This window comes from Alligator sinensis, unplaced genomic scaffold, assembly GCF_000455745.1.
Source record: "Alligator sinensis unplaced genomic scaffold, ASM45574v1 scaffold313_1, whole genome shotgun sequence".
NCBI lineage: Eukaryota > Metazoa > Chordata > Crocodylia > Alligatoridae > Alligator > Alligator sinensis.
The window spans coordinates 1,662,786-1,678,224 of record NW_005841939.1 but is presented as its reverse complement, the minus strand read 5'-3'; the positions used below and the strand labels follow the sequence as shown (position 1 = coordinate 1,678,224).

Genomic DNA, 15,439 nt, shown 5'->3' with positions numbered 1-15,439 from the left:
TGCTGGTTGCTCCTGAGCATAACCTCCCCTGCTGGCCCTTCCTGGACATGTGCCAGGATAATTCTTTCAAAAAGCTTCCCCAGGACTGAGGTAAGACTCACAGGCCTATAGTTTCCTGGGTCCTCCTTCCTCCCTTTTTTGAAGATGGGAATCACATTGGCCCTTTTCCAGTCCTCTGGCACATCGCCCAAGCTCCATGAGTGCTCGTAGAGCTGTGCCAGAGGTCCTGTAATGACCCCTGCTAGTTCCTTCAGCACTCTGGGGTGGAGATCATCAGGACCCGTGGATTTAAATACATCTAGTCCCTCCAGAAGTTCCCTGACAAGGTCCTCGTTATCCCTAGGCCTGGAAGTGCCACCCACAGGGGCCTCGGGGGGTCAGTGGGGGAAATATCCGGGTCCCTCCTCAGAAATACGGAGGCAAAGAAATTGTTGAACATGAGCCAGCTAGTACCTTTTAATCACCCACTTGTATATATATCTTGTGAGCTAGAGGAATGAGAAAGAGAAAGTCTTTTGAAGAAAGCAAAAACACAGGAGCAAGAGGGATCATCCAAAAGCAACACCATTTGAAAATACTCGCAGTCTTGCATGCCAAATAAAAAATAAAGTTCTTCAGGGGTATTCTATAAATCAGATTGCCACTGCAAGGAATGAAAAGTTTAAAAGAATCACTAGAGAGGAACATGACTGCGCCACTGCTGTTCCTCTTCCATTTGAACTCTTTATAATGCTCTCCATTTTTCTCTCACTTCCATTCTTCTGTCTTCCCATTTACTCTAGCTTCCCTTCCCCTTTTCTTTCCATCCATTTTATATTTTGATCCATTTGTTTCAGTCCCTTCTTCCATCTTTGTTTCATTCCCTTCAAGCATTTTTCTTCCTATAATGCCGCTCTTCAGTCTCTTCTGACCGCTGTCATCTAGTATAAAAGAGAAATAAAGACAAATTAATGGGAGCCCAGAATGAAGACATGTTTGAAAAACTAAGAATCTCACTGATAATTCCACCTTTCAGTGTTGCTGTCCTTCTAAGAGAGGACTTTTTTATTGTAAAAGAAGCAAAGTGCCATACTGCAAACTCTAGTTTTCTCCTTAGCTGATGACGCATGCAGCCAACAATCATTTAATTAAATACTTTAAAGATAATCATAGTAAGTGTAGTTAAATGTAAAGGCAGAGCACAGTGTTTCTTTGAAGAGAAAACATAAAAGGCCCCAAGTAAAAATTTGTGGCCTGAATTTTTTCTTCTAATTATGGCAAGAACTCAACTTTCACCAAAGTACTCATCTCCTTAAAAAGTAGATCATTAATGCAGTTTAGAGAGTGCACAGAAATAGTCTGATATTGTATATGTACCTTCCAAGAACTTATAAAAGATCAAGCGGTACTTATCCTGTATGGATGGATCTTAACTTGTTGCTGTCCCAATATGGAATTCGCTTTCCTTTCTTTGGAAAAACAAAAAAACAAGCAACTACTTTTAGTTGGATCTGAAGAAATTTGCAAGTGTCATAACATTGTGTGGATCTCAACTTTTTCCTGTACAATTATTGAAGTAATAGCCAGTAATTAAGAACTCACGGTGGCAGTCTGAGTAGTCTCTTATTAATGGCAGTTAAAGTTGACCAGAAGGAACTCATTCTAAAGATAGCTTGTGTAGGACATCCCTTACACCCACTTCTCACTGCAATCTTAGGTCTTCATTTTCAGCGGTACCAAGTACATCCATTTTTCACAGAGGGAACTGAGTGCCCAGGATGTCTGAAAATCAAAGCAGACAACTTAAAACAACTTAAAAACAACTTTAAAATTTAAAGGGTCCCAAAGCAATGTGAACACTGGGCAGCCAGATATGTTTCGTTCTCCCTGAGGTTGCTTTATTGCCTAAAAGCTAGTCCCGGAAGCAAAGAGAAAGATGAAGGAAAGAAATCTTAAGTGGAAAGCAAAAGATCAGTGGATTCCAAAGACAAGCTTTTTGGCTAAAAACTGCCCTGATTTGACAGATGCGCCAAGCATAGGGTTCTTTTAGCTTTCAAAGTGAAGTTGTAAATCTTTCTGAAAAAGGTCCATGCTGTATATCAAACTTTAATAATAAAAGCATTGTTTTCACATGGATGATAATACATGCATACGTACATTGGCCTTTTGCATTTTAAAATAACAGGAAAAACAACCTGGGATGGAACATCAGTTGTCTGTAAAATATAAGCCTCCATCAAGCAATGCTGGAAGGAGCATTTCAAGACTCAACTTAACCATGAATCTGAGGTCTCAGCTGCCACCATCGAGTCCATTCCTCAACACCCAGTAATAGATCCTCTTGCTGATCTCCCATCCTTCAAGGAAGTCTGGCATGCCTGGCATGCCATCACTCAGACCAAGAACAATAAGGTGGCTGGCCCAGATGGCAACCATGCAGTGGTCTTCAAAGCTGGTGAGACAGCACTAGTGCAAAGATATCACCAACTTCTCATCAAAACATGGGTTAATGAGGAAGTTCCGCCTGACTTATGAATGCCAACATTGTGACTATCTTCAAAAAAGGGGATTAGTCAGTGTGTGGGAACTACTGAGGCGCTGCCAGAAGGATTCTTACTTGTATCCGAGTAAGGCATTGCCTTCTCAACCTTGCCTAAGGTGTTCTTTCAGAATCCCGTTGTGGCTTTAGACCATCCAGGAGAACCATAGTGAGCAAAACCAGGAGCTGTTCATGGCATTCATTGACCTAACCAAGGCAACTTCATCAATTGTGAAGCCTTATAGAAGGTGCTGGCTAGATTTGGTTGTCCACTGAAGTTCATCAGTGTCCTTAGGCTACTCCATGATGGGCTGACCACCATAGTCCTTTGCAGTAGATCAGAGACAGACCCATTTACCATCCATGCTAGTGTCAAGCAGGGCTATGTTATTGCCCCAACCATTTTTTCTACGTTTCTTGTGATTTGGTTGTCAAATCACAAATCAGACGTGATCTGTAACCACTGTCCTCCTGAAATTGGGGTTGAGTATCAAATGAACAGTCAGCTTTTCAACCTGCAGTGCCTTCACAGCAAAAAAAAAAGTTACCACGACTGGTATCACCAGCCTTCAGTAGGCTGGCAACTGTGTTATCCTCATGCACACTGAGACTAATCTGCAGTCCACTCTTGACCTTTTCGCTGGTGCCTGTCACAGTCTGGGACTCCCCTTTAACATTGGGAAGACCAAGGTGCTCCCTCAGCCTGCCCCAGCACAAGCTGCCCCCTACCCCCACAAATTACTATTGGTGGAGGACCCCTGGGAAACATAGAGCATTCCCCATACCTTGGCAGTTATCTATCCCAGTCAGTCAGTTTTGATGTGAAATCAAGTTTAGGATTCTCTGTGCCAGTGTATCTTCTGGAAAGCTGTTTTGCTGTGTCTTTGCTGACAGAGATCTACTAATGAAAACTAAGATCCTGGTCTACAATGCAGTGGTTATCCCCACGCTCCTCTACAGGTGTGAGATGTGGGTGACATATTGAAGCCACCTTAAGTGCCTGCAATGGTTCCATCAGCATTGCTTCAGGAAGATTCTTCGCATTAGACGGGAAGACCATTGCACCAATGCCAGCATCCTCTGTGCAGCTAAGATAACCAGTATAGAGGCAAAGATCATGAAACATCAGCTCCACTGAGCTGGCCACTACGTACGGATGGCTGTCACTCGTCTCCCAAAGTAAGTCCTTTTCTATCAACTTAGTCGTGGTAAGAGGACCTGCAGAGTACAGAAGTGCTACAAGGACACCCTGAAAGCATACCTTAAGAAGGGTGGCATCAACTCTACAAAATGGGATGTGTTGGTTGGTAACATCTCAATAGCATTGCACCATACATCAAGCTACAGTCCACTTCAGAGAGAACTGTCTTGCTCAGGAAGCCAAGAAATGGCAGAGGAAGAAGGAAAGCACACAAAATCCTGGCCAACAGTTGTACCCCCTGCAAGGCACCACTTGTCATATCTATGGAAAAATTTGCAGATATGCATCCTCTCTGTGCATGAATGTACAGAGGCTTAACATTTATAGGGATTTTTCAGAAGAAGAAAATCCTCAAAATACTAGTCCAAATGTTAGTCCTGATAAGGACATCTCTTCGTATTGTAAGAATGCACTTTGTTTATCCAAACCAGAAATTCCAATCAGCATGTTGAATTTTGGCATGTTTTATGATAATTGAAGAGGAAAACTGGTAAACTGTGAAAAGATCCTAGTTGGAAGTAGAAGCTTCTTTCTGTATTTAGTCTTTTTCTCTATTAGTCCAAATAATGCTATCCTGAAATGAACAGTCATTATATCTGTGTATCAAGGAAGCTGTGAACTTCATTGAAGTTTATTTTCAATGAAGAAGCCAATACTTTGTGTTACCATAGTCAGTTACAAATGACTCAAGATGGAGGAATAAGAAGCTGAGATGACCTTTGCCTTACTTTGAACTCAACAAGTTCATCTTCAGGACAAGTATCCGGGAATTTAGTCTTGCAAATCTCTCTAATGTTAATGGTAGTCAAATAGCAGTATCTCTACATTAGCTGGAGATGCATAGCTAAATCCTTCTACACCAGCTTAAAAGTTATTTAGGAATTTGACTGTATTTTTCATTTGATGTGCAAAGATATGGAGATAGAAACTCTTGTCCCAAAGGAAAAGGAAATAACCTGCAGTAGCTTGTAGGGGTGTGTGAAGTGGGCCTTATTCAATTTGGATTTGAATTTGGCCTGATTCAGGGACAGTGATTTGATTCATTGATTCGGATCATTGTCTCTGATTCGATTCAGCTGAATCTAAATCTGAAGATTTGATGCTGATTTGGAGAGTCAGTGATTCAGACATACACACAGCTTTAAATGTTTTTTCTACTTACTTTGAGGTACCAGCGTAGCTTGTGAGCACTGAGATGCTGAGGCAGATACAGCATCCCACAGGAGTGCGGGGGGAGCCTCCATGTGCTCAGCAGCAAACCCAGAAGCAGACCGGAAGTAATTCCGCTCCACTTCCAGGTCTACCGGGGAGCATGCGGGGAGCCCCACCCACCCCCTTTGGCTTAGCTGCAGGGGAACCCCGGGTGCCCCCTCTCCCCCGACCCAGGAGGCACCAGTTGCTGAGCCCGGAGGGATGGGGGAAGGGTCATGGTAGGGCCCCCGACATGCTCCCCAGCAGACCTGGAAGTGGACCGGAAGTACTTCTGGTCTACTTCTGAGTCTGCTGCCAAGTGTGTTGGGGAACCCCCCACACTCCTGTGGGACACTCCATGTGCCCCAGCATCACGGTGTTCACGAGCCACCTACTACATAGAGGTACGTAGAAAAAACATTTAAAGCGGTGTCTGTGTCTGAATCTCCAAATCTTTCCAAATCGATTCTCAAAGGGTTTCAATTCTATTTGGAGAGATTAAAGGGTCCTCTGATTTGATTCATATTCGGAGATTCAGCCACTAAATAGGACCAAATCTGCACTGAATTGAATCAGGGACCAAAGCTTCGCACAGCCCTAGTAGCTTGCCTTTTTGTTAAGCTATTGCTGTTTACCTTCCACTCATCCTGGGTAGGTGCTCTCATACAGGCAGTTTATTATGGAGTACAGCCCTGCCTCTCTCTATTCCATGGTAGATTGTTCTTATGCTTTACCTTTATTTTGAATTTAAAACACACCCTGAATGGCAATGGTCAGATAGAACATGTAGGAAAACTTCCTGAAGAACGTGCAGCTCTTTTATTACAGAAAAAAAATCTTGAAGTTCAGCTTCATTACTATCAAATAAATGTAACATGGCATCACACAAATTTTGGGGTAAGAGTGAGATGGGGAGAGTGTATCATGTGGTTACTTCAGACATTAATCTTAACATTCACATTTAGAGGAAAAGTGCGTAGTGGAATTGGTTGAATGAGGGAATCTATTACCCAAGATAGTAACATATAAATCACTTCATGTCTAATTAAGACACCAAAACAGTTATGAATGTTGCCTCTGAAGTGTTTTGAACAAAAGCAATTGTCTTTAATCCACTGAGGAGTTCTGTATTTTATCAGTATTCTTAAGAGCTTTATTTTCCCCCTGTTCTATTCCATTTCAAGAGAAGAAAGAGAAGAAAGCCTTATAACTTTTCCTTGCAAATTTAAAAAAAAAAAGGGGGAAATTGAATGTCAGTAGTGGGATAGGACCTAAATTGTTTAAAATAGAACCTCTGCCAATGTTTTTAAATACTCGATCATTTGAGTAACTAAGAAATGCATCAAATCTCTATGAACAAAATGCAGTGTTGAACTGAACAAATACTTTTTGCTTAATCCCAATGGTACAGAATGTAGACGTTTATTCACTTTGAAATTTAATGATTTGCTTATATGTGACCTACTTGGAGCTTCCTTACTATATTAATAGTGTATTATGATATTTGATTCCTCTTAGACTCTGATTAGTTTTTGTCCAAAGTACTACACTACACATCTACTGGTGACGGATATAAGTATTTCTGGGTTTTGAGTAGCAAATTGTACTCTACAGAAGTGTAAAACCTAGCAGTTTGACAATAAAATATAGCGTCTGTTTAGGTGTATTCCTTATATTGTTACATTTTATTGCTTTATGTCCTGAAACAATAAATCAGTAAATGTTTAATTTCAAGGATAGCTAATATAGTGCAGGATTTACAGATGGAAGAAGGAAGGTAGTCCTTAGACTCTATCACCACTTCCATTTCATTCACTGACCACAAATCATCAGGTGGTCAGAAATGCCCTGATAGCATGTGATAGATGGTCTTTGGTTTATTTCAATTAGAAAACACCCCAGTTTATAAAACCACCCTATACTACTTTTGACAGGTTTGCTATTGTGGCTGGAAAATTGTTGAACTATCAAAATCTGGTATTCTTAAACTGGATAGTAGGAACTGACAGGTAAACTCCAGTTTACTATCTCACTGCTTACAAAGGCTTAAACAAAATAACTTTTATTTCCAGTCCTTTATTCATATGCAGACCTCTGGCCTGGATAAGAATTTGTACATCCTGTTAATTGCCTCATTTTCTCACTTCACCTTAGCCTGGGTGATATAACAAGATTTACTTGTTATATCTTGTCTCCATAAGTATTTGGAGGAAAGAGACTATAATTTATTATGTTTTCATGGTTCATAACATAATTAGGTCCAGCTTTATTGGGCATTAGTGCCATGCAACTGTAAATGCTATAGGAATAAAATACAAGTGGTACATTCACATTACTGAAATGTTGGGCGAATAACCTTATAAGCTGCAGTATATGCCTGTCCTTTTGTGTGTCCTAATATTCAATTTCTCAATCAAAATATGCCCTAGGCTAAGTACAGACATTTAAAAAGCCTGAGACTGAATTGATTCAATCTTTTCAGGCTAGTCTAACCTGCGTGGATTGAACCAATTTGTAAGTGAATAGACGTTCACTTTTGATTCCAGAAATGCAGGCACATGCCTGCAGTGGCTCAGACCAGAAGCCAGGGGCCACTAGAGCAAGCCCCACCCCTTCCCTTCTACAGTGAGTAAGAGAAGCTGACGGGGTGGGGTGGGAGAGGGGGCTGTGGCCAAGCCTAAGTATGATTAAGGAGGGGTTTAAACCTCCACCCAGTGTGCCTGGAGGAGGAGGGGAGAAGCAGCCCTTGCCAGGCTTTTTGGAGGTGAGGGGGAGGGAGTGTAAGCAGTAAGAGCAGGGGGCATGGCCAGACCCTCCCCCACAAGCAGGACTGTTCCCCTCTTCTAATCATATCCCCAGCAGCCCATCTGCATGCTGCACAGCCTGCTGGGGGAACAGACATGGTGCTGTCTAAGCTGGAAGGAAAGAGAGGTGCCTTCTCAAACCCTGACTTAGGAAATCAGATTACTACCCAGACAGATTAGAACAATGGCATTGCAGTTTGGCTACAGGGGAGTGGGTGGAGGGAGCTCTGTGCAACACTGCCTCAGTGGCTGGCTGGGCTGTCATGGAGGGCTGTCCCCCTCCTCCCCTGCTGCTGGGCTAGGGGGTCTCTGTATTGCGCTGCCTCAGGGCTCAAGGCTGAAGGGGCACAGCACTGTGGGGCAGGAGGGAGAAACCAGCCACTGTGGGGTAGGGGGGGGGAAAACTGTGCTCCCCTGCCATGCCCCCATCCCTGCTCCAGATAGAGCAAAGGGGCGGGACCAGCCCTGCTCTCTGGAGCAGACAACACAGCCCAGCTGGGCTGCAGAGCATGCTGGGATGCTGGGGGACTCTGATTTAACTTAAATCAGAAAGGGGTGTGGGACAGAAGTTCCATAAACTGATTTGACCTAAATCAATTAAGTCTTATGCTACATTCAACCAGGTTTATCTTAAACCATTTTTGACATTTTCAACCTGGTTTACGTGCACTGAACTTCTGTTCTGTTACAAATTTAAACCAGTTCCTGATCACTTAAACCAGTTTATGTGTAACTTTTGTCCCTAGCCCTAGTGATTGTCTGCAATAATGGCCAAGCCTTGGAAAGCCAAGGAAAATTATATGTTTAGATCACTTCCGTATCTCAAACCCTACTTCCTCCATTTCCCTTCGTGTTTCTTCCTCTTGGAGGGTGCTCTCCACACTCTATGGGAAATACTGGTTTTTTTGCATTAGTGTTATTTTGACCTTGTACATTACAAATATAGAGAAGAAAAGAATTTAACTGAAAATCAGTAGTCCTGTATTTTTCATAATTTACCATGAAAGAAGAGTTTTAAAGTATTAGATGCTATGATAAGCATTGGCTTTTATCATCTGTCCTTAAAAGAGTTTGCTTTTGTTTGCCAGTATGCAGTTTCAGTTTTCTAAGCTCTCTAAAACTGATTAGTAAGGCTCACTTTTATCAGAGATTTTGCTTTCTTAACTACACACAGTCACTCAAAGCTTCTGAGGTACATACTTCCTTTTTCAACTTTTTTTAAAATTTTTAAATCTAAATTGTTCCAGCCATAGTAATAGTTTAATATTGGCGATTGCATATTTAGTTTAATTGCAGCAATATTTTCTCTGAGTACTTTATTGCTGTGTAAGTTTAGTGTTCTTTTTCCTCAGTAAATATTTAAAACTGCTTACGGGTCTGCTGTCTTTAAAGCAACACAATTATGAATCATTAAAATTAGATGCTAATATTATATGTAATTTACAGTCAGGTTGTATTGACTAGGATCAAGGGCCTGTCATGGAAACCATTATACACAACTCTATCCTGAGGATCAGACAAACTAAGGACCCAATTCTGCAAAATCTTCATTGTGTCCTTATTTTCAGAACTGGGTCCTAAAGGAGGGAGGTTACAATCCGAAAGGCAAATTTTGCCTAACCTTTGTGTCTCTAGTGGGTTATGGAATAGAGAAGATCCCACACAACTTACTGATTCGTTTGATGCACTGGCTGGGGGAGTATTTAGTTGATTGCACGATTTCACAATGATTGCACACTTAGTTCACACAACACAATTTTATTTTAAAATTCTTTGCTACGCATATAACACTGCTTAGCTTTAAGAAATACCACAAACATTAAGAACACAATAACTACATATATCAGAAACAATGCTCCAAATGCACTTCCTTCCCAAACAATGCTATAAGAATTAGTATTACAAAAACAACTACAATTACAACTGAAAGTTAAATTTGAATCAATACTGTTATTTTTCATAATATACTTACAATCCTAGAATTCCGAGAAGCCAAACACCTAAATACGGTTTCATTCCTCTGTAGTACAATTTAATGGGTTGGCCTCAGTAGTACGGTTCAATGGGCTGGCCTCAGCAATATGTTTCAATGGTCTGGCCTCAATACTGATAGGACTAAGCCCCCTTCCTTCAGTCCCTTTCGGGCGCTCCGCAGCTTCAGCGTGAACTAAGAGATTCGTGTTCACGGAGAGGGTGGTTCAGGTGATCAGTCTGATCCAGCCTACACTTGCGATTCTTCCTTTGTTGTTCTGCAAGTGAGCTTACCTCCAAATTGGGACAGTAGGTTACAGTTTTTATTGAGTGAGTTGCCGTCTTGGGCCCCTCCTACCCAAACCTGTCACTACTCCCAAATTTGGGCTCGGATCTTACTTAACAGATTCTTTTGCTTGGTAATCAGTTTCTTTTCTTGACCATTTTAATTACTTTGGGGAATTTCCATATCACTGAATTGACTTTTATTTCCAATCTTGTCAAAGGCCCTAGGGTTTGATCTCTCGGAATGTGGGATGTTTGCTTAAGGGTCATTTTTATGTTAACTTTGTTAAAGGCCTCTAAAGATAAAATTCAAGAGTTAAGACTTTGAGCAAAGTCAGGACCTTCCGCACGTAGGCCAAAACAATGGCCTAGATAAAAAGATGAATCTTGTCTTCTTCCTAAACTGGCTAATGGGCAACTATTACAAACATTCAGACTATTTCATTCAATATGACACTTTGCTATCCGTATCCCTAATCCTTTAATGGTAGGTCTAAATAAAAGGGAAAGGGATACATGGCTCTGCTCACTCCATACATAATGCAGTGTAGTAAACTGTACCCTGCAATGTGTTGCAGCAGGTATGTTGTTAATATTTGATGGATGTTAGTGAAGGCATTTTGCCTCCCTGAACTGAATACTTCCTTGCTCATGGGGTGTGCAACTGGTAAACCCACGAGCAAGGGAGAAACAAGTGCCAACACCGCTGATGGCAGGGAGCTTTTGATCTAGGATTGGAAAGAGCCTTGTAGGTCAGGATCCAGTCTCCTGCTATTGTAGGGAACTTATGCAATCTCATTCATAAACATGTCAGTCTCCATTTTAAAAGTAGTTAGGTTCTTGCCCCATTCCTATTGTAAGGCTGTTCCAGAATCTCATTGCTCTAATGGTTGAGAATCTACTTCGGATTCTACTTTATACCCCTTTGTTCTTGTACCAAACATTGTTCTTTATCTTTCACAGTTCTTTTCCCTCCCTGGTTTTTGTTCCTAGTGAGTTTATAGACAGCAATCATGCCCCCCTCTCAGGCTTTTTTAGTCTCCTTTTGTACAACAGGCCCCTAGTAACCTTTTTTTTTCTCCTGTTCCGTAGATTCCATGGTTGTATGAGGCCAGGGCAGTCTCCCCCTCTATGTAGCCAGGACTGCTTAGGGTTCCTGATCAGAAGCCAGAGTCCTAAGTTGTTCTGTTCATCCCTGCTGGAAGCAAAAGAAATATAATGAGGAAAGAAGTATACTACCTGAAAGACAAAAGCAAAACCCTTCTTTATGCAATGTTGTAGTGTAGGACCTGGTTTTAAGCAATCCATTGGATTATAGGGACCTAACACCTACAACCTGAGTTTCTTTCTTGAATTTGGGCAACAAGAATTGCCCGCAGTTTTTAGTCATTCTTTCTTTGCAATGAAAAATCTTTTTCATTCTGTTTAGCTCATTGTGATAGTCTAATTTTACAGGCTTAGTATTACCAGTGATGATTGTTCTTTATGTGAAAAAAATCACTCTTCAATGAGGCAGTGTATGTTAATTGTTGCATTTTTTTTAATGTACCAAGGTTGCTTTTTTACCCAACTGAGTTGACATTAGTTGACATGACTTTTAATAAATGTCCTTTTAATGATGAATGTGCACTAAATTTATAAACTTGCACTCTGTTTTAGGTATTATATATCACTGTGATCTGACCAAAGAGGAACTGGAGCCAAGAGTTTTCCGGGAGGTGACTGTGAAAGGATTTGATCCTTCAATTTACCAGACAATTCAGGTAATAAAGAAAATATGATTCTTCCTATCTTATTGCGTAATAATCCCCTGTGCAGGGGTTCATAGTTAGGTGAAGGTAAAACTGCTTTGAATTGACTCCTGTGTTTGGATTCTATTTCAAAAGTTCAGGGCTTTGAAGCAGTAAATAGCAGTCCTAAACCTGCATCTTCCTGGGTCATGAGGCTTAAAGTGTGGTAACATTTTGTCTCAGTCTCTATTCCGTGATTGCTTTCCTCTTTATTTTAATGTAGTCATCCTTTGTAACAACCTTTCTGTATGAGGCTGAATTTCTCCCTCCTTGACAGCCTACATCCAGACCCTGACCCATAGAGAGAGTGAGGTGGCACAGGGCAGCAGTGACAACAGAGGGACAAATTTTCTTGTACACCAAGCTCTTACCAGTCATTTCCTATCTTCCCTACTACAAATGTAATACACTGGAACCCGTCCCAGGAAGCAGCAAGGACAGATAATGCAGCACCTGCTTTGCTTCCACCACTATCACTGAAAAACCAATGGAGTTCTGATGTCTTTAAGGCTCACTACAGAACATATAGACCATATAAACTAATGTATGGATTAGCAAGTAGGTAACATCAAATGCAAGAGCATAGCTTGAGAATGGTCTCATTAATATTACTAACCATCTCATTTAGAAAGAAGGCAAGAGACTATTCATTGAAGTGAACGGGAAAATCATTCTCTTATAGGGTGTGTGAGAGAGAGAAGTGCCACAGTGTATGTTTTTCTGAGAAGTGCCATAGTGTATTAAACTTATTTCAGCAGCATCGTGATTACATACTGTGAAACTGTTGCTGCTCCTGTAGAAGTCAGTGGGTACTTGGCTTTGTATTTACTCTAGTACTTTGCTCTCTATATTTGCACTGCTGCCTGCTAAGATAAAACAAGGAGCAAAGGATCATAATGCTTTTAAAAAGCATACAAATATAATTAATATTTCTAATATAAAACCTCATAGGGGGAAACAGCTTCCCTGTGCAAGTCTGCCTACAAGCCTTTGATGTTAGATTCAAAATTTTTCTTGTCAAGGATCATCCTTTTGTTCTGTGTTGTACAGTGTCTAAGCCAATGGGATCTGATTCATGATGAGCTATAGAACAGCTAAGTTCTGACATGCTGTAATGGTTCATTCAGGATTCTGTTGACACAGAAGTAGAGGCTAAAATATAGTGAATGCCAGCCAATACGATTAATGGAAAGCAGGTATGTTATTGTTTTGACCAGATTATAGATCCTGCTGATAAAAGCAACTGTGTTGATACATCATGTTTGGATTTCTCTGTGGCATTTGTCTTTATACTGCCTGGCAGCTTGATTAAAAATTACATTACATTATATGGACTTAACAGGGTACACAGAATCCTTAAAAATGTACAGAACTTAAAATGTAGCTGTTAATGGGGAGAAATCAATAAGCAAGACCTTTGTTAGTGAAATCCAATACTATTTATATTTTTCTCAATAATCTACATGATGATGTAATATTCCACGTATGGTACAAAGATAAATGGGATAGTAAGTAATGAGAAGGAAAGAATACTTTCCCACAGTAATCAGAAACACTTTATTAAATGGTCACAGTCCAAAAATATGCATTTCGGCATAGACAAATGAATATAAATAAAGTCTGTAACCATGAGATGGAAGGCTGTCTTAGAAAAAGAATTGGGAGTCATCCTAGATGGGTGCATTCAGTATGAGCTCTCCATGCAGCATGCTGGTCTGATATGATTAAAAAGTAGAATATCAAGTCAAAGGAGGGAAGTGATCTTGTATCCTGTACACAGCTTTGGTAAGACCACAGCTAAAGTACTGTGTCCAGGTCCAGAGAAATACTGTAAAGAAGTTCAAAGGAGAATCAGAAAATGATCCCAGGAGCTGAAAAACAAGATGTACAGGGTGTATGGAGTTCTGTTTATTCAGCTTATTGAAGAGAAAGTTGAGAGGTGACTTGATCACTGTATTTAGGAATAGACAGATGAAAAAGAGATATCACAGTGGGGAGAAGGAGTGAGTGTTAGTTTTGCAAAGCATATCGTAAGTTCCATTCTGTAGGAGTTCAACCTTGAAATAAGTTTTGTAGCAGAAAGGATAAGTAATATTACAACAACTTTCTAGGGGAAGTGGTAGATTTACCATTGCTAGAGTCTTTGGAAGGAAATTAGATATTTTTCTAAAGGATGTGAGTTTATGCAGTGTTGCATGATGACATTTGTAGAGGCCAAAGATGTACTAGTAGAGAATGCGTTGTTACTTATTGGCTTGAATTCATAAGGGAGACTTCCTTTGAATGCCTTCAGAGGATATTGAGTTGAAAGGAAGGAAACGATCTTCTTGATGTGAAAGAACATGGTTATGTGATTGTAACACTGCTGTCAAGTTGAGTGAGATGATAATGGAATTAAAATATCCATGTAATTAAAAAGATTTAGAAGGAATTCTTATACATTAAGAGTGCTGTATTTTTCTAGCAATTTGAGTGTTTCAGGTGGAATCCAAATGCCACTTCTACATATGAATCAATTTCACGTTATAGTTAGGCAAAGTAAAATACTAATAAAAATAATTTGTTAAGTTAACAGAGCTCTTCACATCCAGAAGGCTGTAACTTTAGAAAGACCTCCAAACGGAGGAAAAAGTTGCCACCTTTGAGTTAGCTGCTTTATTGTACACAACCATCAAATTCATTTAAAATTACTTTATTGAAAAAGCCACTGCATGCTCTAATTGCAGTGAGCCAAATCATGGCTTTGGCATGAGATCCGTCTTGGGGGCAATACATTGCTGTACTGACCCTACAAGAGGAGTGACTTCTTAAATTACCAGTCCTGCATATTCCCCTGCCAACCACTCTAGAGATGGAGTGTACTGTATTGCAGTCAGACCCAGAACAACAAAGCCGGCTAAATAGTGCCACTAGGTATATTGTAGAGAGGAATCAAGGTGACACTATTCGTTGGTTATTTCCTACCCAATTTTGTGTGGGGAGGAAAGGAATCTACAGGCTTTATGTCTCTTCCACAAGGAATCTTCATGTGTAAATTAATCTGGACAGTAGCCTTAAACCTCTTTGTAGTTCTGTGTCACCCTTGAGCTCCAGCTACAATTCAGGTGTGAAAAAGGTCCCTGCAGCTCCTATGAGTACTTCTCTGCACCCAGGGTCAGGCTTCCTCACTTCTCACTTGTCTGCCACATCTTGATGGAAATGTGATAAGGAGGGATTCAGTGGTGTTATCTCATACCTGTTGCCAGTAGTACTCATGTTGTCAGCATGGCTGGTCCTGGGACTCCGCCTCCCCCACACTCCAGTCTACTCACCCACCGTGCAAGTCAGGACACTGTGGTCCACAGCTGCTGGTTCCAGCCCCCGGATCTTCCCTGTCTGGGCTCACTATCAATTGTCGTCTCCGGAAGTTCGGTCTTGAGACTTCATCCCGCCCAGCTCCCCTGTGGTTGCCTCTGCTTCGGTCCTCTGAGCAGCAACTGCATTAGAACAGAACAAAACAATGAAGGATAACAAGAAAATAAACAACCACTCCAGCATCCACTCGGGGCTCCCTCCAGCTGGGGAACTTTTCCAGCTTTCTGCCCTATGTCTGATCCCACAGGCTCAGCGTGCTGGGGGGCAACCCGCAACCTGGGCATCTCAAAGCTGCCCTCGGCTCAGTCCCCCCTCACCCCCCCCC

At 41.1% G+C, this 15,439-nt stretch overlaps 1 protein-coding gene across 1 annotated transcript in view; it reads left to right on the top strand.

Annotated features, from left to right (window-relative positions):
• PREP (prolyl endopeptidase) overlaps positions 1-15,439 on the top strand; it is a 206,686-nt gene that overhangs the window by 125,077 nt on the left and 66,170 nt on the right. The window contains exon 11 of the mRNA XM_025199242.1: positions 11,630-11,733. Within this exon, the coding sequence (XP_025055027.1) occupies positions 11,630-11,733 (104 nt within the window). The remainder of the gene's footprint in view (positions 1-11,629; positions 11,734-15,439) is intronic.